Raw genomic sequence first — 23,215 nt, 5'->3', positions numbered from 1 at the left:
AAGAAAGGTTTCCAGACATTTATTTCTGGAACTGTACACCAGGTATTAAAATACAACAAATACAAAATAATGCTCAAAAAAATCAGTGTTTATGTACAAATATTAAAACCAATGCAACGATAGCGACTTCTTCTTGAACATCTGACTGATACTACAGCATGTTCCGATTGTCACTAAGTTTACTGTTATGCACAGGGTACTCACTTTGAGAATAACTGGGATCTCTGCTTTATCATAGAGGACTATGACCAGACTCTATTTTACAACTGATAGCATTTTCCTTTTTCCAGTGAAGAATAGGAATGAAAGAAAAAAAATAGTAACCTGGTAATCATTTTATAAATTATACTGTATTTAGTTTCCCCATCTGTAGGCAATGTGCTTGTGATGCTGGGCAAGCAGTGACCCTGTTGGTCAGTTGATCCATTACTTTACATTCAAAGCTAAAGTATTCTCTAGAGACTTTGGTTAAATTACGTAGTATCGTTATGTTCTACTGAATCTGAATTTCTCATACACTTTTGACCCTTGGCTTTAAAAATTAAAACAAAACAATTGCACAATTCATTGACCTAATTGTACACAATTTAGTATTCTTCAGACAGTATTGTACATCCTTCAAGTAATTCAGCAGTTTGACTGTGACAAGAGAAAAACTAAACGTTTAAAAATCTATCATGAGAAGACGATGCATGAGTAACAAAAGTAAAGGTATTGCTATAATCATAGCACCAGTTACACTTCTAAATGAATCAGCTATCCTCGTCAGGCTCCCTGTGTGTGAAAAGGATACATTTACCAACACTGCAATTGGCCATTATGGATTTTTGGTTTGTTTGTTCGAAGACAGAGTGTGGCAAAGGACAAGGAATTTATCACAGTTTGTTATAAGAATTGTGCTCCACCATCCAAGAAACAAGGCAACACAATTTCTTCCTATGCTTGCAATTCAGTTATCTTTGTGCTGACTTCCAAAACACAATTCTTTTAATAAACAGTAACAAGTTCTCCATTTAAATGTTTAAACTGAGAGAAAAATAAGTAAGTCCAGCTTTTAAAAGAAAATTTCAATAAATAGCTATTTTACATGGATAAAGTCATAGTGGTACAAATTTATGAATGTCACATCAAGCATGCACAAAAATGTTCCTATACACAGAAGTAGTCGAAAATATTGAAATAGATATCTAAAAAGATATGAAGAATTTACATATTTACAAACTCTTGCAAATTATTGCCTCATTTTAACAAGGAATTAAAAGTAAACGATACCAGCTAGCTAGCCAACAGGCTAAAAAAGATCAGCATTTAAAAACCTATCAGACTAGCTGGAATTCATTTTTCTCTCATACCATTTTCTGAATTTTGGTCAAAAGTCTTTATTTAAATAACTAAAGTGTCCATTCAACTTGCTGACAATCCATACCTTAGACAAGTCTCTGTCTACATTAAGATCCCAGCAATGCATAGATAAACTGAATATATTACTGCATCAGCTAATGAGAATGGGCATGTTCATTTAAGTGCAACTGGTATAAGCATTCAGTCATCTCTCTATAATGATTTTTATACACACCAGCCACTCACTGTAAACCCATACATGAAACTTGAATGTATAACAACAAAGGATTATGGGCAGTATTTTCCAAAATTACATAAAATGTGTTGATTCATCAACAGAAGGAAACAAGGTACAAGGTTCAGCACAAAACACAGCAACAAGAAGCTGACAACTTGGCTAAAAAATGTCAGAGTACAACACAGGGCCTGGGCTACCTATTAGTTACTGTGTACTCACCAGAATTACATACTTCAGATGTGTCAGTTAAAAACGGATTACAACATTTTCTATACTTTTGTCCACTGTGCTAAACTAATTTGTTTTTAATATGGTAAATGTGCTATTGTGTAAACACTTCAAAGCAATCTTCATTACAATGCTGTAAAGAGAACTCCATGCTCTGCATCCAAAATTCCGGATGTCAATGCAGTTCACAGTATGCATAATAAATACCCTCTTCCCTTTCAAATATTAAAGTCACTATTTTCTAGTTACTCAGCGTGACCTTGAAGCAACTATTACAAATATCAACAAGGCAAACTTAACCACTTGAATAATGAAAACAAGTTAGTGGCAATTAAATTTGTAACATGAGGAAAAGCGGCCATCTTACTGAAATAAGGTTCTGAGCTTCATTAAAACTGCATGTTTTTTATGCTACAAATATCTTACTTGGTTTGGTTCAACTCCACCTCAAGAATTAGAACAAGCTGCTGCAAGGTAAACTTTCTGGATGGTGAATCACACTCCATGATGAAAACAAAAAATTACTGAAGTAAAACAGCTGCTTTTTCCTCATCCTTTCCTATTTAACCAGAGTAGAAAAGTGCCTTTTTTCAGCCCATGACCTTGCCAAAACAAACAAATGAAATCCACACTAAAGAAAGGCTTTTAAATATACACTTCAAGGTTCTAATACTTCTACACAAACTAGACAGTTCCTCTAACACTTTGAACTGCAGTGCTCCAAATAGTTTGTCTTCCAAAACAGACTGCTCAGTGGTAAATCCTAAGCTGTGCAGACTGTAGCATTATGCAACATCAGCTGCCTCAGGAAAGTTATACAATTACACTATTCTTCAAAGTTGTGGACAAAACACACCAGAAAACAACAGCCTAAAACACATTCTCTGTTTAAGCCAGTAAGTTTAAAGTACACAGACACTCCTGGCAGTATAATTACTTGTGTATGGTAGCCATGGCCTGTAATTTTGCAACAGCATCCAAGTGTAGGTCTTCATACTTTACTAATGGTAAGTTCCTTGTGCTAGCTTCCACCAAGATGAACTTGCTGCTTTGTAAACTGAAGTGCTCTAGTTTAGTATCACATGAGAGAAGGTTCCATTTAAAAAACATCCTTGTGTGTTTGTGCAGTTTAAATTAAAGAAGCCTATCCCTGCCTTTATAAGAAAAAAAAATGCTACATTGCACAGGGATCAGGATAGGTACCTGTAAACATTGTTATTCCACTGTATTTGTTACAGCAAAAGTAACTTAGGCTAAAAAGCCACTCCAATCAGTTCAGAACTTCTGTGCTGGTTTTGAATTGGTGGCCTCTGTCTACAGGCTTAAAAAAAATAATAATAAAATAAAATTGAAGCAGAGCTTAAAGCTGCACCACAGAGTTCTCTTAGTCCCAAACTCTGCCAAATATCATACAACATTTCCACATTTATGGACTGAAAAAAGAAATTACTCTTGATAAATCAAGATATAGTTCTATACATACAAAGACATCACTGATGTCATAAAGTTCAAACTTCCAGTGAAAGACTAAGCAAACCTGATAGCTCCCATCAAGTTTACTACTACTGCATAATGTACCCACTGTTTGTTTCACAGTCACTCTGAATGAAGGGCAGTGTGTTGGTGAAGAGTGTGGGTGTTGATAAAACCATTTGTCTCGTTTGAAGATAGACTGCTGAAGTCAGCCACTGAAACAGCCATTTTGGCACTGGTAATATGATGTGTGTGGTTTTCAAAGTCCACACCAAGGTTATTTACAGAGACATCATTCATGAAAGAATCTGGGACAGCAAGTCCCATTTTCAATCTCTTCGCAGGTCTTTCTGTCTCTTCACTGCACATGTTCATTGGGTTTAGCTCTGAATGATAAAAGCCAGTCTCAAATAAATTAAAACAATCGCTTTCACCATTGCTTGGCAAGTTAAGCAGTTCTTCTGTTCCAACAGGCACGTGATTAACTGGTGCTCGAGGTAAGCTGTCCATAGAAGGAAAAGCATCATCCAGGCAGTTCACATCTGAAGTGTGGCAGACTGTTGCTACACTATTTGTCAATGCTGGGGAAAAAAATGAAACCGATGTAAATGAAATAGTACCTTATGAAATCACAAGATAAAAGATTTTGGTTTTTTTGTCCTTGGTTTACCTGTCAGCTCGTTGGCAGTGATGGAGTTCAGAATGCTTAGCTGCTGATCAGGAATGGTTTCTGTTCGACTATTAGATGTTAGGGCTGAAGAATGCACTGCTCCACCCAGGGCTTCTGCTTCATCTACCAAACGATCCATGTAATCTCTAGAACAATAATACATTCACCATGGGTTATTTAACATGAAGTCAAGGCCTAGAATGAGGATTTCATTTCAGTTATCATAGCTACTGCAGCATCACACTACAACGATGGGAGGGGAAAAAATCTTCTACATTCAAGATTTGCAACAGCTACATATTCCAAAAACACGTTACTTACGTAACTCCCGGATGATGGTTATATCTCTTCTTTCCAAATCTTGTTTGCTGAGCAAAGTAATCGTAACGTTCCGACTTTTTCCACATGTAATAGAAAGCCACACACTCAGCAACCGTTCTGGTTCTTACCTGAAGGGAGGCGAGAAAAATTGACAAGACCAATGTACAGCCGTTTTATCATCTGCCCAGTTCCCATTTCCCTGAAATGCTGTTAGCTTTACTTATTGTCTGGAACATACCAACTAAGAGATCAAACAGAGACCTGCAGCTTCAAATAACTGTTTATCTGTTCTACTGCATTACATTGTCATGTGCTGGCTTTTTTTTAATAGACTGAAGCCACGAGTAAATATGAAGCATTTCATTTCGCAACCAATTTAACAATTTTTAAACTGTAAGACAGACTCTCTTAAGATGGAAAAAGCTCATCAGATCAATGACTTAAGAGAACTGACATAGTAAAGACTTTGGGTAGTAAAGACTTTTCCTTTTAGGAAAGTCAGGAACTGCGGAAGCCTTGAAAAGTGGAATGCGCAACAGTAAATACTTACACAACAACAAAAATTGTTTCCTTGTTGAAAAGATATTAAGGACTTGCAAAACTCATTTTGATCTATGTTAACCGTTCATCTTATTCACCAAAATAGGCAACTGCTATGCAAAGTCAGATTCTCAAAGAAATTGCTACTTCTATCTATATTCTTACAAAATATAGAATCATTTAGGCTGCACATGACCTCTGAGATCACCAAATCCAATTGTTAACCTAGCACTATCAAATCTACCACTAAATCATGTCCCTAAGCACCACATCTACATTTCACTTAAATGCCTCCCAGAATGGTAAGAATTACTTCTCCAGGCAGTCAGTTCTGATGCTTCATAACCTTTTCACTGAAGAAATTTTTAATATCCAGCATTGGTGCAACTTGAGACCATTTCTTCTTGTCCTCATTTGTTGTTGGGGAGAAAAGACCGACTCCAACCTCATAACAACCTCCTTTGAAGTAGCTGCTGAGAGTGATGAGCTTGCTCTGGAACCTCCTTTTCTCCAGCTCCCTCAACTGCTCTTTGTAAGACTTGTGCTCCAAACCCTTTGCCAGCTTCACTGCCCTTCTTTGGACACTCTCCAGCACCTCAATGTCTTTATTGCAGTGAGGGACCCAAAACTGAATGTAGTACTTGAGGTTCTTTCTCACCATGGCTGAGTCTGAAAGGACAGTCACTTCTAAAGGCCTACTGGCCACACAGTTTCTGAAACCTGGGCACGTAGCTGCTGCATATTCAGCTGGCTGTCAAACAGTATACCAGGTCTTTTTTTGCCACACAGCTCTACAGTCAAATCTCTTCAAACCTGCATTGCTGCATAGGGTTGTTATTTTAATCTGAGTACAGCACACAGCATTTCACCTTGTTTAATGCCATACAACTGGATGTTCCCCTCAATGCAGCCAATCCAGATCCCTCTGCAGATCTTTCCTACCCTTAAGCAAATGAACACTCATGGGTGGCATTATCTGCACCACAACTCTTTGGGGCCAGCCTCTCAGACAGTTTTACACCCAATGAAGTGTGCACGCATCAAAGCCATGAGCAGACATTTTCTCCTGAAGAGTTCTTCAAATCATGTGCCCTGCTACATGTTGTAAAAACGATTAAAAATATGTGTTTTTAAATGATTTCTTCGTATCTCTAGTGAATTACTATTTATTGATAAGGTGCATTTAAAGTCTGAACTGCCCAAATGTTTGTCACAGGACAGGTGAAGACAGATACCGAGCAGGACTAGCTGATTATTGTTCAACAGCAACCACAACGCTGTAAAGTTTACCTAAGATATTGCAAACACCCCAGCCAATTAAAAAAAAATATCCTCGAGATAGTATCAAACTATAAAGGAGGTACACATAAAGTTTGGAAATATCCTGTACCACAAAATACTATTTTTTTATTTAAAAAAAATCTCATTCTTCATGTACAGAAAAGTCAATTATAAGTAATCCAAATCAAGATTCAAGCTCCTTCATTAGTCAGAAAACAGAGTCCTGATGGATGATGCCATCACTTTCTTCAGAAAACACAGAGAGCTAAGCCTGTTGCTGTGCAGTTACACCTTCCTGAGGATAAAGAGAGTTAAGTAAAGACGCAGTTTCCCCTCTCACGGCCTTAATACAGAAGTACTATGCTTCTAGAAGAGAGAAGACATTTTAACTAAAATATAATGTAAATGCGCAAATATAAGTGATGTCAATGTAAGTCGACTTCAGAGATACACTGACTCATTCAGCCTTTCCAAAGATAGTTGCTGTAAAGCTAAAACAAAAAAGTCAAGCTGGTTGTAACATGGTACTTCTTCACACTCCTGCATGAATGTCACAGATGCTCAGCATCATATCATCTTCCAACTCTTTCACTTAACTGTAAAACACTAACCTTGTTCTTTTGGATGAGATGAAAGTCTTTACCATAAATCAGAAGTGCATGTTCAAAACTTCTGCATTCTTCTTCTGTCCATGCTGTCATCTCTTCTAGTCAGTAACAAAAATAACACAAAGAATTTATTTTTGCTCAAAAAACTTTTTACAGAGAGCAAAATAACTGCTTTGATAATGCACAAATGCACTCTAAAACTATAGGTCAGTTCTCTGGATTCATTTTTTAACATGCTATTTAGATATCCTCTCTGAAATCTCTTTTTTTACAAAGACTCGTGAAAGTTTGATTTCTAAAATCTTTCATCCTTGATGGCAAAGGACATTCAAAAATTCTGATATGTTATTTCTTAAGAAATGTGTTATCAAAAAAAACAAAAACTTTGAAGTATCACTAAGATATCAGTGAGATTATTCCTCTGAAGTACTTCTTTTGCATAGAACACAAAAAGCAGTGATTGTTGGAAAAAATGGGAACAATTTTTTTGTTTCAAAAACCTGCAGACTATAAAACGGAACTTAGTTTTAAAAGTAAAAATAAAATTGCTAAAAAAAAAGCACGCAAGCAAAGGGTTAATATGGTTCTCTATATTTTTCCTAATATATGATCTAAGCAAGGTTGTTCTGATTTGAGTACATCAGTTTCAAATATTGTTGCCTTCCTATCTTGATTATGGCTTTGGATCTAGGTAAATAAAAGTAGAAAAAAAGGAGAGATTTTCATAATGATAATTCAGAAAGCTTCGGTTCGGCTGTCCTTTAAAGTCAATCGGGGAAAAAATCACATCTCAAAACATTTCTGGAAGCAAACACTAAAACAAAGACCTTTCCGCTCCCACATGAAGGTTGTAAGTATATGACTACAAAGTTGTTTTTGTTTTCTTTCTTTCTCACCCCATTAATTTTCCAGTACTTTCTACAGAGTTCTTAGTCTTCAAAGAGAAGAGAAAATCCCCATGTAAAGTCTCACAGTTAAGAAAACATCTCGGGAGATGTGGATTTTAACTCTAATCAGGAGAACAAGCAGTGAACATCAGCAAGTAGTATAGGTCATACCATGATGCTAACCCTAGAAGTCAGGAACTAAGAGTGTTATCATTCTTTGCTATTTTTAATGAGGGCACTCTTAAGTCCCATTTGACCTGGGTGGGGGTGAGGAGCGTGAGTACTAGTCCTTACAAAACAGAGCTTCTGAATCACAAGGAGGCAGAGCTGTATTTCAGTCCCAGAAGAGGAAATCAAATCCCGGAGACGTGAGGGATGACATTGTTTAGCACTCTTCTTGTACATGAGCTTTCTGAAGCAGTGCTCTCATATTCCTTATAGTCCCATTCAGTTGTGCCTTATCTGGTATAAACAACATCAGATTATAGTTGACCATGATCTCAAAAAGGTACTATCATAAGAGTGAGAATAGCCTCATGGAAGAAAAATTGCAGCTTCCTGCCCATCCCTCAGTCTGTGCTGTTCTTCCAATAGGAGCAGAGGAAAGAATGAAATAGAAGGTGTAAAAACTGATCTTGCAAACTTGTACAAAGTTGCAAACTTCTCTAGTAGAAATTTCCAGATGACCAGTCAGAATACACCTGTCTGTGCTAAATATATCATGGGAATAAAAACGCCTGTTAATCTGTTTCTTCCTCCACGTTTGTCTACACAGCTTTTAAAATTCTTTCTTTCAAATACACTTTTCTGAAAAATCAAGAACTCTCTCCTCACCTTGGGATGCCTTTCCGTTTGAGCAGTATCTCTCAATTGCTTCCTTAACATTATGGCTACTCTTGAGAAGTTCATACAATGCCTATAAAATAAAAGAAGTAAAAGTTTGCAAACATTGAATCTAAACTCACAAAACTAGTTTTTCAGTGAGCACATCTCATGTCAAAGAGAATCTGTCTTTATAGATGATAAAAACATTAAAATAACAGCCAAAAACAAAACCTTCCAAGAGTTGAAGCAAATACAAGATGTTGGAAGCAATTATTAGAAAATCTGAATTTGTCAAAAGCAATCAGAAACATTACACCACCGCCAACATAATTTGTGTAATTACACATTTTTAAAATGACAAACAAGATCCTGATAACATCTAACTAAAATAAAACACAGAAACAACGCATCAAAGAAACTGAATAGTATACCTTTACAATACAGACAGATAAAGAAAAGCAGGTTAATTACAAAGCAATGTGTCACAAATAGAACAGGATACAAAACATACTTGTTCGTTGTCCCGTGTATGTAGTCCTTCAGGAATTCTGCCAATTAATTTTTCATTTCCTGTTCTTACAGAGGTTTCAAAAAGGTATTCTTTAACTTTGCTTTCTGAGATCACATCAGGTTTCCAAAGTAAATGGTCTTCATTTTCATACGCTGCTAAAACACAAATCCATTAACACCAAGTATGACATTTTAAAGACTGTAACATCAAAAGCTATTGTGCAAAGACAGAGAATACAGAAGAAACCAAATATCACATTGCTTGTAAATTACGGATTACTTTTTGCCCAAAAGCCTCCGTTAAGAGATAGTCGCAGAATGGTATGGTGAAGTGATTCAGGTTCTATGAAAATCAGATAATGAGCAAAACTCTTCAGTCTACAGAGGCCTTGCTTATTGACTGATAGATGATCAAGTCAAATTATACAAGCATATACATCATCTTCACACAAATCAGCAAGCCTGCCCTGTTTTACTCAGATGTATATTGGGCTTACATGGCAAGCTTTTAGTAGTGAGGGGCTGTAGGGCTGGCTTCTATGAGCAGAGCCCTGCAGCTGCCCCATGGTAGATCAGAGCCTGCTCTAGTTGTTCCAAAGGGGTCCCATCGCTGCCACAGCTGAGACATAAGTGATGCTGGGTGCACACGAAGTGCACTGGGTGCACTTGGGGAGAAGATTTAAGAAAGGTAAAACAGTATGCAGTACCTGAGAAAGAGTACTGATAAAATGTGAGACAAACAGTCCTACAGACTGAAGAAGGGATGCTCCATGTGTAGAGCAGAAGTTCCTCAGGAGCCCATGGAGGGGCATATGGTGGATCAGGAGATCCTGGGGAGCTGCTGCACAAGGAGACCTATGCTGGAGTAGCATTCTGCTGAAGGATGAACCCCACATTGGTAGTACAGGCCAGTACTGGAACAGTACTTGGAGAGCTGCAGCCTGCGGGAAGTCCCAGAGGGACCCCATGTGGAGAAGTGGCAGGCAGTGGCAGAGACAAAGCATTATATACTAATCACAGCCCCACTGTTCATTCCCTTATTCCAATTGCAGGGATGAGGTAGAACAGGATGGATAGGAAGAAGGCATCTGCTTTCAATTCTTACTCTTCAAGGAATGTGAGGTAAGGAGGGACTAGAAAGCAAGATATATAAGGAGTTACTGAGACAACTGGGGCTGTTTCAAAGTTAAGGGAGACTTCATTGCTCTTCATAACTTCCAGAAAGATCAGTATAGTGAGGTAGGTGCTGGTCTCTTTCTCAGGGAACAAGTGAAAGAATGTGAAGAAATGGACTCGAGTAATTCTAGGGAGCTTTAAATTGGACATTGAGAAGAATTTCTTCATAGAAAGGCTATTTAGGCATTACAACAGGCTGCCCAAGAAAGGGTGGAGTTACCATCCCTGGAGGCAATGGAGATCTGTGGATATGGCACTTAGAGACACAATTTAGTGGGACTAGATAGTTCTAGGCTGATGGGTGGATTTCATGATTTCAGTCTTTTCTAATCTGAACAACTCTACGACAGTTGAGAGCTAGCAGGCAAAACTGACTGGCTATTGTCTGAGAATTGCTGCGAAGAATTTATTCTTCAAAACTTTTATGTGATATCTGTTGTAATGGGGTAAAGGGGCAATGGGTGGGCTGTGTGTAAACTGTTCACCTTGTTGGTGTTGTGAAGATATTATGCTCATTTTCTGTGTGGGGAATTATTTTTACTGAAGGTGGAGTCTCTGAAGATTATGATGAATGTGCTAACAGTATATTTTAATGACAGTTCTTAAACTTGCTCTTCATAGAGGTGAGAGGCAGAACGCATTGGAGTTATGTAGCAAGGTTTTGCAAGCAAAAGACTGGAAGGGTGCCCTCTCTGGGCAGAGCCCACAGCAGCCCTACATCAGATCAGAGGAAGCTCCAGCTGCCCCAGAAGGGACATGCTGCTACACTGAGCTGAGCCATGAGCAACACCACTCTGGAATAGACTTTAAAAAAGGAAAAAAAAAATTGTTGCACAACAGCAGCTGGGAGAGAGGATTGTGAAATGGTCCTGCAGTCCCCAGGGTCAATGCAGGAGGTGCTCCACGCACGGAGCAGAAGCTCTCTGCAGCCCAGGAGAAGCCCATGATAGCGCAGGCTGTCCCCCTGCAGTCCATGGACACCACGTGGATCACACAGTGGTGCAGCAGCAGATGCTGACTAGAGGATGCTGCAGCCCATTGTAAGACCTCAAAAGGAGCTGTCCCAAGGCTGTAAGCATAGCCTGTGGAGAGGACCCTGCCCTAGGACAGGAAAGCTGGGGAACCACTGTTCCTGGAGACTTGTGCTGGAGCACTGCAGTCCTGAAGGATAGGCCTTGTACAGTGCTGGAACAGTGCTTGGAGAGCTGCAGCCAGCTGGGGAAGAACAGCATCTCTCTGGAGAGACCCAAGTGGAACAGGGTCAGAGAGTGAACTACAATAAAGTGTTCCGGGCTCACTGATGCCCCTAGTCCCCATTCCCCTGTGCTACTCAGGAGAAGGAGGAGGCAGCAGAACAGCATGCAGGGAAGTAGAAGGTTTTGGCAGCTTGCTTTTAATCCTCACTGCTCTAGTCTGTTAGTAACAAGCAATAAATAATATTCACCTTACCATGCTAGGTCTGTTTTGCCTGCAGTGGCAATTGCTGAATGATCTCCCTATCTTATCACAATTCTTAAGCCCTTTTTCATCCTATTTTCTTCCCCTCATCCTTTGAGGAGGGGAAATGAGAGAACATTGAAGTAAAATTTAGCTAGCCATCAGTGCAAAGCACTGTTTCCAACAAGCTGTTTCCAACAAGTAATCTGTATTTAATAAAAAAAGGATGTAGCATAATACTTTAACATTTTGAATGTTATATGGTAGGGGGAAAAAGAGAGAAGGAGGTAACAAACTAGTCATTTTTAACTAAAATTTGTCAAAGTATATTTAGTAGAATGGAATTCAGGTCTAAAGACTGTAATTTCTTTTTCTGTTTACTAACAACCAAATACTGTAAACAGCTTTTACAAGCAAACAATATGTACAGTCCTCCTTCGTAGTACACTGAAATCAGATAAGCACTTCTTAAGTAGCATATTTGACAGAGAGTAGCTTAATGGCCATATGAAAGAGTTGGCCTGAAACTGTGCCAGTCTGTGCACACATTTAAATTCTAGATTAAGCTATAAATCTTATACTCCATAAGACTAACATTGCACTTAATGCTTCATGCATTCTCTTAGCAATGCAAAATCAGAGTTATTCAAACAAAAGCACAGTGGCTGTTACTACGGAAGAGGCAAAGAGGATTCTCAAATCTCTCATAAAACTGCAGGAAACAAGACAATGCAAAGGTGAGAAACAGAATCACCCCAGCTCAGAAAGTGCTGTTATAGTGTAAGAATACAAAAAGCTTTCACAGAGATATGTTACAAGTGTAATGTTCACAGAAGAACCAAACTTCTATTTATTGACCCCACTAGCTGGGATGACGAAACAAAGACATAATCCTACTTGTCATAATATTACCACTTCTTCATGGAGTACAGATGGGGCTTTTACAGAGTGACTTTTTACACAGTGGGGAACAATTTCTGAATTACTGCAGTATTCCAAAACTCTGAAGCCTACTTATTACAGTACATGCAATGTTCCAGAGCACTTCCAGACAGACCATAGTCAAGTCCAACCCTTCAGAATTCTGCTGATGCTCAGTTTCAACCTTTTTTTTTTTTTTTTTTTTTTTTTTTTTTTTTTTTTTTTTTTAAATCAGCCACAATAATGCAGCATTTTCATGCCTAATATTCTCAGGAGACAGCCCTTACGCTCTCCAATCTGAGTGCTACTTCATTACTGGCCATGTAACACACGACAAATAACAAACCACCAACCACCTTCCATTTATCATCTTACCTACTAAATGGTTACTTAATTTCACAACTGTTTCACACATGAGTTAACTTATTTCAAAACCTACAGGTTTGTTTTTATTTTTAACTTCACAGCTGCATTTGCTGCATTTTTCTCACAGGGAAGACTTTAAAAGATACCAAATAAAAGTCTTCATTACTTTTTTTTTTATTCTAGCAAAACTACAGTTTTTAACCTAAACGTGCAAAGAATAGCATCATACTGAAAACATCACATCTCACTGATGGCAAAATATATCACAAACTACATTGTTTTCTTATTCTATTGCCCACATTATTTTGCCTATCAAAAAAACACAAGTGAAGAAAAACAACATTTGAAACATATAAAATGTTAATTAAGTTACACACTCATGGCCCAATTAGGATAATCTGAGGAAAGTATTTCATTCCTGACCTAGTGTTTGTTGTCTCCTTCACTTACTAGATATTTCAGAACAAACACTGTAATACCCCTTCCTGTATACTCTTGAGTATGTCATCTTGGAGTTGTAAAATCACACATCTGAGAAATCAATATGTGGTTGCATAACCTCAGTTTTTCAGTACTTTGAATATCTCTGAGATTTTAACTAAGACGTTAACTACATTCAAAACGTAAATTCTATTTTTTCCATCAACTGCTGTACATAAGCATATGATAAAAAATAGTATAGTAAGAAAAACACACCTTTCTCATTATCACTGTGTCTGCCAAGGTAAGGTGGAATTTCAGCCTGATACTGTGAACCAACCATTATTTCCTGAAGATGTAACAAAAGAAAAGGAGAAAAATATTAGCTTAACATTTTTCATATGGAAGCATAAAAAAAGCTATTAACTTGGCATTCAGCAGAGAATTACAGAGTTAAATGCATTACTTTAGGCACGTACTAAAAATCTTAACATTTTTCTTAATAATAAAGTTTTTATTTTAACTTCTTGTTTGCTTGAAGAAATAGTTATTACCTTTCTCAGATCTTCAGATGAATTACCATTGTCTGCTTCTACATCTTCACCATCTGATTCTTTATCTCCATCACATGTAGTGTTTGCTTCAAGCAGAAAAAAAAAAAAAAGTTTGGTTTTAGCTAGGCAAGTATCCATTATCTAGCAAAGTCCATAATCAGAAGTTTTAATTGAACTGCACACATTCAAAATATTCTTTTAAACAAAACAACAAAAATGTCACAACAAGTAGTGAAGATGGAGCAGCAATACGCAAAATAGAATAAGCAAAAAAAAAAAAAAAAAAAAAAAAAAAAGCCAGCTCTGATTATTGTTTTGTACTTCCCCCCCTTCCCGGGAAGAACAACAGCAGAGCATTTTATATAATTCAAATACAGTACTCTGATGAACAAATCATATTTTAGGATCTGGAAAAGATCTTGGTACTGAGTTCTGAAGTAATTCTTTTTTTATAGCTGTATAACCGTTGGTAGAATGGAAGCTACCATTATAAAACAAAAGCTACTTTTGTCTTCTCAAAGTACAACGTTCTCTAAAACAGGTCTGTAATTTTAACTTCATCATACATAACTAGAATCATCAGCAGAGACATACCTAACAACGTACAGACTGAGGCTCATCTTCGGTCATTATTACTATCACGAGTCTACTTCCTTTTACTGTTAGAAATAGCGATATGCCTAGATGATGACTTGAAATCATTTGCTTCCATTTGATCCAAATTAGGTGTTAGGAATGTTAAATTAATATTATCTTACTATTAGAGAAATGGGCAGAAAACAGAAGAAAAGATGAAACTTTCCATTGTACACAAAACTAGTGCTTCCCATCCTGAATAGCGGGCATTTGATTTTAAAATGTCCAATCAAAAAATTCAAATACAGAAAGAGTAACATCCTCTTGTTGGTAGCTGAAAACAAAGATGACTGCTTTTTAATCCTGAGCAAGATGATCATTATTCTTTCCCACAAGGCTGCCACATTTCCAGTATCATACTCATTAACAGTTCACAAGTAACCTTACTGCCTACGTTTAAATGCTAGCAAATTTAATTTTAGAAGGGTGTTATAATTTTTAAGGTTTTATTATCTCTCTTCCAACATGAGTGCTGTTGATGCTATAGTTTAAGAACCACAACTGCAAGTGACTGAGCAAGCACATCACCGTCCTCTAGAAAGATGAACTCTTCCAGAAATAGCTTAAGATAGCTAAATTAAAACCATGATAAAATTCTTCACATTGTTCTAACTCCAGAACACCACCAAACAAACAAACTGCAGTAAGCAGTGAAGAATACCTGGGTCAGGCTGGATAACTGAATCACTGGTTCTCAAATCTTTTCCATCACTGCTCAGTAGTTAATGCAGTTTTGGTGATCAAGCGTTCAAAGGCCCCATCCCATATAAAACCACTTTCACTCACCCTATGAAGTCCTATAGAAATGTGCTGTTATGTGTGAAAGGAAATAATAACAAAGAAATCACAGCCTTACTCACATCCTTAGGCTGAATGGAAGACTCAGTTTAAAAACAGCAGCTAAATTTTAGTAGAGAAAGACTAACTTAAAAGAATTGGTACTATATTCATGTTATTCATTAAAATGGTGAAAAACCACAGAGCTCTTCAACATCACTTTAATAAGTATTTGCAAAAAGTTATGGCTTTTTTAGAGCTATTAGTTGGTCTTTCTTGCTTTGAGTAAAAAAAAGAGTATCAAATACAGTATCAAGTACAGGTCTTTCAAGTAATTAGTAATAACAACCAAAGATAGCATTCATGTACAACATCCTACAAAGCATTATTTCTCAACTTCCAGTAAAATCAGTGGTACTCCACAATTTTTATACTTTAAGTTAGTAAGCTGTATGCAACACTTGGACTGTTTTGAGTACTATCATAAAATCAGTTTTCCTACATCGCAGTGGCCGAGGAAAGAAGTCAGTAGCCTCATGGGAAGTAACCGATGGTGTCAAGTCATCAGCAGAGGACTGTGTTTCTTCATCATCACCCGACAAGAGGTCTTTAGCTATTTCTTCCTGTATCATTAAAAGAAAAATAAAATTAAAGATAAATAACCCAAAATTTGAAATGTCTATAAGCATAGACGGAGAAGCATCTAGATTCATCTCAGATGTCTCTCCAACTGCTTCCAATGGAAAACACCAAAATTGCCTCAAAAAAACTTCAGAATTTTGACATTCTTTACGTCACAATGAAATTCAGAGAGGTTGATATCTCTTGAACTCTGAAAAAAGAAAAAAGCTGACAGGCACTTTTGCATACTTTACAGAAAATAGACAATCTGTTATCTTCCCAAAAATACAACAAAAAAATGGAAGTATCCATCAGTTAAAAAAGACCAAAAAATAGAAAAGGAAGGAAAAGCTCACTTCCTCCACCAGCAGACCTGTTTGAACTGCTCTGAATAGAAGTTAGAAAGGGAAAGAACTGCATTTGACACAAGTGCATTTTTTAGCTTCAACACGATTCTGAATCCTGATGAGAATCCAATGCACAGAGCCATCATTAAACCCTACTTTCTGTGGAGTTTACCATTACATAACATTTACAAAAAGAAAGCCAAGAAGCTGAGATCTGTCCGAATGATGCACATCTCAAAGGGATGCTCCAAAGCATCCATAAGTGTGTTGTCAAGTTACCCACGTATATTTTGATACAGCATACGTATGCTGGAATCCAGAATTATTATTTCTGCATGTTGCATACATTAAAATAAAACGCTGGAGGGCTGCTCCAAAACTAATTGCCTCCTATTTCATTACGTTGGCCCATGCTGTCAGAGGTCAAAATCTGTGGTATGGCAGCACATGTCGAACCTTACCACCGCTTTTGTTGCCACGCAACAGACTTCAGCAGAGAGGCAGTCTGACAAAGTGATCAGTCTGACATGAAGTGCATCCGAAGCAAAAGTATTCACTGAATTTCTCCACGTGGAAAAAATGGCACCCACTGACACTCATCAATACTTGCTGAACATTTATGATGACCAAAGAGTGGATGCGAGTACCACAAGGCAGAGGCTGGTGCATTTCAGCAGTGGTGGCAGCAGTGTGAAAGATAAGCTGCATTACAGATGGCTGTGCAGATTTTTATTTGCAGCATGCAGGCATTTGCTCATAGCTGGAGAAAATGCACAGCTAATAGTGGCGACTGAGTTGAAAAACAGTGTTTTCTAGGTGGGAATTTGCTCTATCATATAGTATTATCACTCTCTCTGTATCTGTTCTCATTTCCGTGGAAATAAATAGGAGCCTTAGCTTTCAGAGCAACTTACATGTATCTCTGCAGAAAACTTCTATACTGAAAAAAAAAAACAACCACAAAATCCCTTCTCTTCCCCATAAAATATAAACAAAAACACACACAAATGCAGCCTTTTTGATGTGTTATAAAGTAATAGTTAACGTATTTTTAATTTGAATACACTACCACTGAAGTTGCTGTGCATTTCTAAGTGCAATAAGTACAACAGATTTTCAACATCCTTGAAAATTAGTAAATTCAGAATAATATAGTAATTATTGATTGTATACAGAAATTGACAAAGATACATATTTTATAGCATCAAGAGATAGTGAAACGTAATCGGAGGTCACTAGGATTTCTGCTTTTGTACTGTAACATTGGGGAAGATCGCTCTGACTTACTTTATCTAGAGTCATATCTGGAAGTTCATCTGCAAGTTCACTCGGAGAGCTTTCTGCATTGGAACCTGCCATAACTGGAATTGTCGGTTCATAGCCATAAAATGCCAGCAGATCTTCCAACGGCATGTTTCCTTCCTAATACAAGAGGATTTACAAACATTTCAACATGTTACCAAATACCTCTGAACAGTTCAGACCTGCAAGGAAAAGATGTATTCTGATAGATTCAGGATTTAAAATATTTTCAGGCACAGTACTGAAATAATTATCACTGTTTCTCTGTTGGGACTTCATTATTTGCCATCAAGCTATCCAATAAAACATGTTTAGTAGATGAAACTAAACAATATTTGATTATTAAACATTTGCTCCAAACTTGACTCGTACTGCACAGCATGATTTACCCGTATTTCTTCAATATACTAGATGTACAACTCCCATAGAAGAGACAACTGCTGTAAAACTCACACACTTTAGTACTACGAACTACTTACAAATGCATGTGTGCATTCAAAACCCCACAGAAGTAAAACAAAATACCAATCTTTTACTCTTCATTTCCTATATGACATATTTTATAATGACTGCTACTGAGAAGGTAATAGGAGAAACGCAGTTAACAATTCAAAAGGCAAAAAATGTCAAGAGAAAGGCTGGACTTATAATGTGTTTTTTTACATGCGCTTCCTAAGACAATAAAACAATGATTTGTAGACAGTTGCCTTATCAAAGCCAAGAAAGAATTAGGAATATTTTCCGATATTCATATACCTTTAAAAGTTGAATTATCTTAAAAATTTTCTTGGTGAACTCATACGGTGATTAAGTTACTTTCTTTAGTCAGTTTAGGTTTTAGTCCTGCAAAGACTTTTCACAAGAGACACACATAAACACACGTCCAAGTCTTTCGGGATCCACACTTACAGTAATGGTGTTTAAAATGAGTTGTTCTTGATTCTTTTTCCTTCTGTTACAGAGGCAATAAGACCATTTTGTGGAGTAGTAACTCCAGTTTAACCGTTAGACTTGGCAAGCTGCTTAATTATCTTAATTGCAAGCTCACAGTAAGTAAGAATATAATTATAAAGGTATCACAACAAAAACCAAGTAATATAAAGACTGTTAATTCTAAGTTGGGAAAAAAAAAAAACCTAGTACAGCTTTGTATTTGAACCCAGAAAATACAGTGTTTCAGAGTTCTTTATCAAAATCTGCAGTTATGTTGAGTGATTTAAGTGGGTCACTGAATGACAATGCAAGTAGCATCAATTTATGGGTGTTCAGCACTCAGGAGACACTTAAAACAGGTGACCCACTGATGCAGATGAACAAGAGGTATAAACAGGAAAAATACATAATTCAACAGCATAAAATACAACAGGAAAAGCAAACATGCATGTTGGTTACTCTGTACAACACTGAACACCAAACCAATGAAACTGAGGCAGAAATTTACACAGCAGGCAAACACGATCTATCATGCCTGAAACATGAATGTTTTCCAGACCAAAAAAACACAACTGAACAGCAAAATGAAATACAGCTACTTGTCACTTATTACTACTCAAAATGCATCCAACTTCATATGACTCCAAAAACTTAATATGAACTTAATATGACTCCAAAACCAGTTCCAGTAATTTCCCTCTAAAGTTTAAGCATTCTTAAAAGAAGAACTTGAATTTAACACAAAACTTTTGAAAAACTAGTTCAGCCTTTTTGTGAGGATACACTGCTACATCCTAACTATGATTTCCTTTTCTTATTTTTTTTTAAACAAGCTGCAGATAAACTCTGCAGGACACTACATTACACAACCCAAACTGAGGAATTGATTGATTGTTCTTTTAAGTTTAAAAAAAAAAAAAAAAAAAAAAAAAAGCACAACACACCATGACATTTGAAAATGTTACTCTTACCTTTTCTAAATCTTCAATTTCAGAACCAAAATTTTTACTTTCTTCCATCATTTCCTCTTCTTCAAGAGTTCGTTCATCATCATAATCATGTACCAGCATTTCAGCAGAAGGGTCAAAGTCATGATCTTCAGATGATAAAGAGCCAACTATCAAAAAAGCCTAATATGAGACATATCTTCTACAACATACAAAGTTACATCACAGAAAAAAATTAAGGTTACATAAGCACTTTTATATGCAAGGTCAGAATTCTCAGCAAAATAATTAGAGCAAACTCCTAATTGCCTTACAAATTCAGCTGCTTTAGCTGGCATTCCCTCCTCATATTTACAAGGAACAGGTACCTTTTTTCCTCTAGCAATACTGAGTGAATATTTGGAAAAACTATCCAAATAACTGAAACAAACTTTCAAAAAATATAGAAGAGACTGTTCAGAGCATCCTTGAAGTTATCCTAAAAGATTCCAGATTCTGCAAGCATGTCAGCTGTACTTCACAAATTGAAGACGCTGATATTTTATTTCTGGTTCTGTTTATCATGATTTGTATGGTAACTAACTAGTCTAGTTTTTCACTGATACATGGCTAACTTAGCCTCCAAATCAACTTCCTACTAACTGCAAAATAAAGACTGAAATTCACTTCAGGTTAATTAAGCCTCACAGATGAGTTATTTTGTTAAAACTAGCTCAACTCTTAGCACTTGATCTAGAAAGAAACAACAAGCATGTCAGAATCTCAGGAAATATAATGTAAAATATAATGGATATAACAAAGTGTTTCTGATAGATTCCAATATCCAACCAGTCACTGTGATATTTCTGTGGTCAGCACTCAACAGGATATTCATTAAAAAAAAAAAAAAAAAAAGTACTGCTATCATTTGTAATGCCTTTTGTCAACTGCTGAAAAACTTCACAGAACACTCAAGTTTTATAGATGTGCATATTCTAGACCACAAAGTCAGTGTTCTGCAGTAAAAACTACCGAAATATTAGGTTGTCTTTTTCTTTAACATTCACTTGCTTATAGCTTTAGGGCTGGAGAAAACAAAATTATTGGGAAATCAGTCTTTCACTTCTAGTTTCCTCCTCTAGTTTTTACATATTATTGCTCTGCTGCAATCTTCAGCTTAAGAGCAGTGGAAAAAAAAATAGTAAGAATTATTCCCATAGAAGATCTTTAGAGAATCAAGGAAATATTAATAAATCTTCAATCTTCTTGTTCAAAAAATTTAAGCAGTATTTCTCAGTGCATTGCTTCTGGCCTTCAAAGAGATTCTTGAATACACTAACACTTCTGAGTCTTACAGCATCTACTTAATTTTTCAGTAATTATGCTCAGCACACATTGCTTACATGCAAGTAATTAATATACGCTTTGTCAGTTTAGCTTGATCAAGACCATACTGTGCAAGTTCATAATACCTTGCCATAAGGAAATTCAAGCCCCAAATGCTTGTTATTCACATGCAATTCATATTATGGCCTCATGGATCACTCAGCACAGCTGATAGTAGTAATGCAATTACAGTAAATACATTACATGTTGGATATTTCTGCAGGCTCTTACATCCTGATCCCGCAGCTTTTCAAGAACTGACAGCTATCTTTATCTACTATTTAAATATATTTACCCATACATACATATATGCTCATGATTGCTCTTTCTCATTGCTGTTCTAACTCATTTTATGTTTGAATAACTGAAATGGAACGTTGACACAACTTTCAGACTTCAGATAAAAAACTCCCACTCAGCAGCTCTAACACTCAGTATCCAATTTAAGAACATACTCAAGTAACATTAAGTCATTAAATTAAGCTAGAGTAGTTAAACAGAAAAAAAAGAACTAATGTGGAAAGCAGTTAGATGCAAACAAATGCACTCCCCACGTAAGGATTCATGAAAAGCCCAGCTGACATTACACATATTCACTTGCGGAAAGGAAAGTATTCCAAAGAACCTAGAAGGTGGTTCCAGCATCAATATTGTGTGCAATTATGCTTTTAAACATTTTCTGATATTACAAAGAAGGCAAAAATTCACATAAACTCGCAATTATCAGTGATAAGCACTTGCTCTCTCAGTCTCTCATGACTGCACAGCTTTTCTAAGATGCTGACTGAAAAGCGCATAAAACTTTGTTTTCATTTTGGGCCCCAAGCAGCCAATTACTAACTGCGACTGGAGTTATGGGAAGAACTCCACAGCGCGCATCCCTCTCCTTAAAACCAGGCAGACGATTAGTTACGTGAACGTGAAGCGCTAGAAAGGCTAGGAGGCAAGAGGGGATGGTTGCGGGAAGGAGCATGAGGAGCGCACGGCGTGTGGCGGCGGGCGGGGTGCCGGGCCGGGGCTGGCGAGGACGAACCTGGGCTCGAACTCCCAAAGGAAGCCTGCGGGGAGAGCAGACGGGCGAGCGGGTGAGAACGGGTCCGCATCCCATACAGCAGGTCGAGCTCTCCATTCCACGCCCCAGCGTCTCTCCTCTCCGCCCCGCGCTCCCCTCTCCCCTCCGTCCCCTTCTGCCACTCTCCCCGCGCAGGCCGCCGGCCTTTGCCTCCCACCCGCGGTCCCTGCATCCCACCGCCCGCAGCCCTCCCTCCATCGCTCGCCGCGCCCCACCTGCCTCTCTCCATCCCTCCACCCCCGGGCCAGAGCCGCCCAGCAAGACACCCGACTCGGCGCTCCGGCCGCCCGCGTCCCCAGCCCGGGCGGGACTTGACAGCGGCAGGCGGCGGCGGAGACAGCCGGACCGGCCACCGCCTCTCCCCGGCTCGCAGCCCGGGGCTCGCTCCTCCTCCCTCCCGCCGGGCATTTCTCCTCCGCCCGCGCTGCGGCCGCTCCGGCCGGACCCGCTTCCCCCCCCGGGGCCCCACCGCAGCGCCCGCGCATCTCTAGGGGCCGGGCCCCGCCGGCCTCCCGCGGGCTGCGAACCCGGCACGGAGCAGCGCCGCCCGCCGCGCGGCCTACTCGCGCAGCCTCCCGCTGCCCCGGCGCCGGCCGCCCCAAGGGCCGCCCCCTCGGCCCGCCGGGCCCCCCCGCGCCGCCGGGCCGCCCCGGAGCCTCCTCGCAGGGATGGCTGGGCGGACGCGGGGGGCCGGGCGGACGCGGAGCCCTGCGGGGAGCCGGCCGAACCCCGGCGCCCCGGCCCGCTTTCCCCGCTCACCTCCGCCATATTGGGACGATCGGGCCGAGCGACGGCGCCGCGCCGAGTGCCCGGATGGGGCCGCTAAGCCAATGGCAGCCGCCGAGCCCCGGCCGCAGCCGGCCGGGAGGGAGCGGAGAGACCGGCGGGACCGGGCTGGGACGGAGGAGGCGGCGCCGGGGCCGCAGCAGCCCCGGGACCCCACCTCCGGCGGTGCCGCGGCGCTCCCGCCCCGACCGCCGAGAGCGCTCCGCCCGCCGCGCCCCGGCCCTGCCCCGCCAGAGGGGGGCGCTGGGCGCCTGTTGCAGCCCGGGGCGTGAGAGGCGCGGCCGTGCGGGGCTCCCGCCGCCTCCCGGCAGGTGTCCGCGCTCGGTTCGAGCCGGGGCGCGGCTGCGGGGGCGCGGCACCTTGTGCGGGGCTCTCCCCTTCCGCGGGCGGCGGGAGCCCGACAGCCGCCCCGGCTTCTGTTCCCGTTTGGTACCCGTCTGCGTTACTTGCTGCTGTCTCCGTGTCCGGCCCAACGGAGGATGAGTGGTTATTCATGCATCTTCTGTTCAAACTTTCAAATTAGGAAGCAAGGCATCGAAGCCTCCACACCGTGCTCTTGTTCGTGTGCCGAGACTTAAAAAGATACAACGTGATTTACTGTACGGTTTTCCGTATTTAAAAGTGGATGTATTT

The 23,215-nt window shown here is 39.4% G+C and overlaps 1 protein-coding gene across 6 annotated transcripts; it reads right to left on the bottom strand.

The window, feature by feature from the left end:
- Positions 1–2: 2 nt before the first annotated feature.
- On the bottom strand, positions 3–22,763 carry MIER3 (MIER family member 3). Of its 6 annotated transcripts, none has more exons than XM_052670444.1 (13): positions 22,556–22,763; positions 21,758–21,782; positions 19,384–19,529; positions 17,465–17,599; positions 15,712–15,832; positions 13,797–13,882; positions 13,519–13,591; positions 8,924–9,078; positions 8,422–8,503; positions 6,704–6,798; positions 4,272–4,399; positions 3,951–4,096; positions 3–3,861 (listed from the first exon to the last, which is right to left on the bottom strand). In XM_052670444.1, the coding sequence occupies exons 1-13, from the start codon at positions 22,562–22,564 to the stop codon at positions 3,404–3,406; spliced, it is 1,659 nt and encodes a 552-aa protein (XP_052526404.1). In that variant the 5' UTR covers positions 22,565–22,763; the 3' UTR covers positions 3–3,403. The 6 variants fall into 6 exon arrangements, with proteins under 6 accessions (XP_052526404.1, XP_052526406.1, XP_052526405.1 ...); XM_052670446.1 differs by having other exon boundaries at positions 6,704–6,795; XM_052670445.1 differs by having other exon boundaries at positions 8,924–9,075; positions 22,556–22,762.
- Positions 22,764–23,215: the final 452 nt, after the last annotated feature.

Source organism: Tympanuchus pallidicinctus, unplaced genomic scaffold (assembly GCF_026119805.1).
Source record: "Tympanuchus pallidicinctus isolate F22 unplaced genomic scaffold, pur_lepc_1.0 scaffold9, whole genome shotgun sequence".
In the NCBI taxonomy this organism is placed as follows: Eukaryota; Metazoa; Chordata; class Aves; order Galliformes; family Phasianidae; genus Tympanuchus; species Tympanuchus pallidicinctus.
The sequence above is the reverse complement of the archived record's forward strand: the minus strand, read 5'-3'. Positions and strand labels throughout refer to the sequence as shown.

Coding starts and splice junctions, on each gene's coding strand:
- MIER3 (XM_052670444.1), bottom strand. Junction 17,600..19,383: donor AAATTGAAGATTTAGAAAAG/GTAAGAGTAACA, acceptor CTCTTGTATTAG/GAAGGAAACATGCCGTTGGA. Junction 8,504..8,923: donor ATACACGGGACAACGAACAA/GTATGTTTTGTA, acceptor TTTATTTTATAG/GCATTGTATGAACTTCTCAA.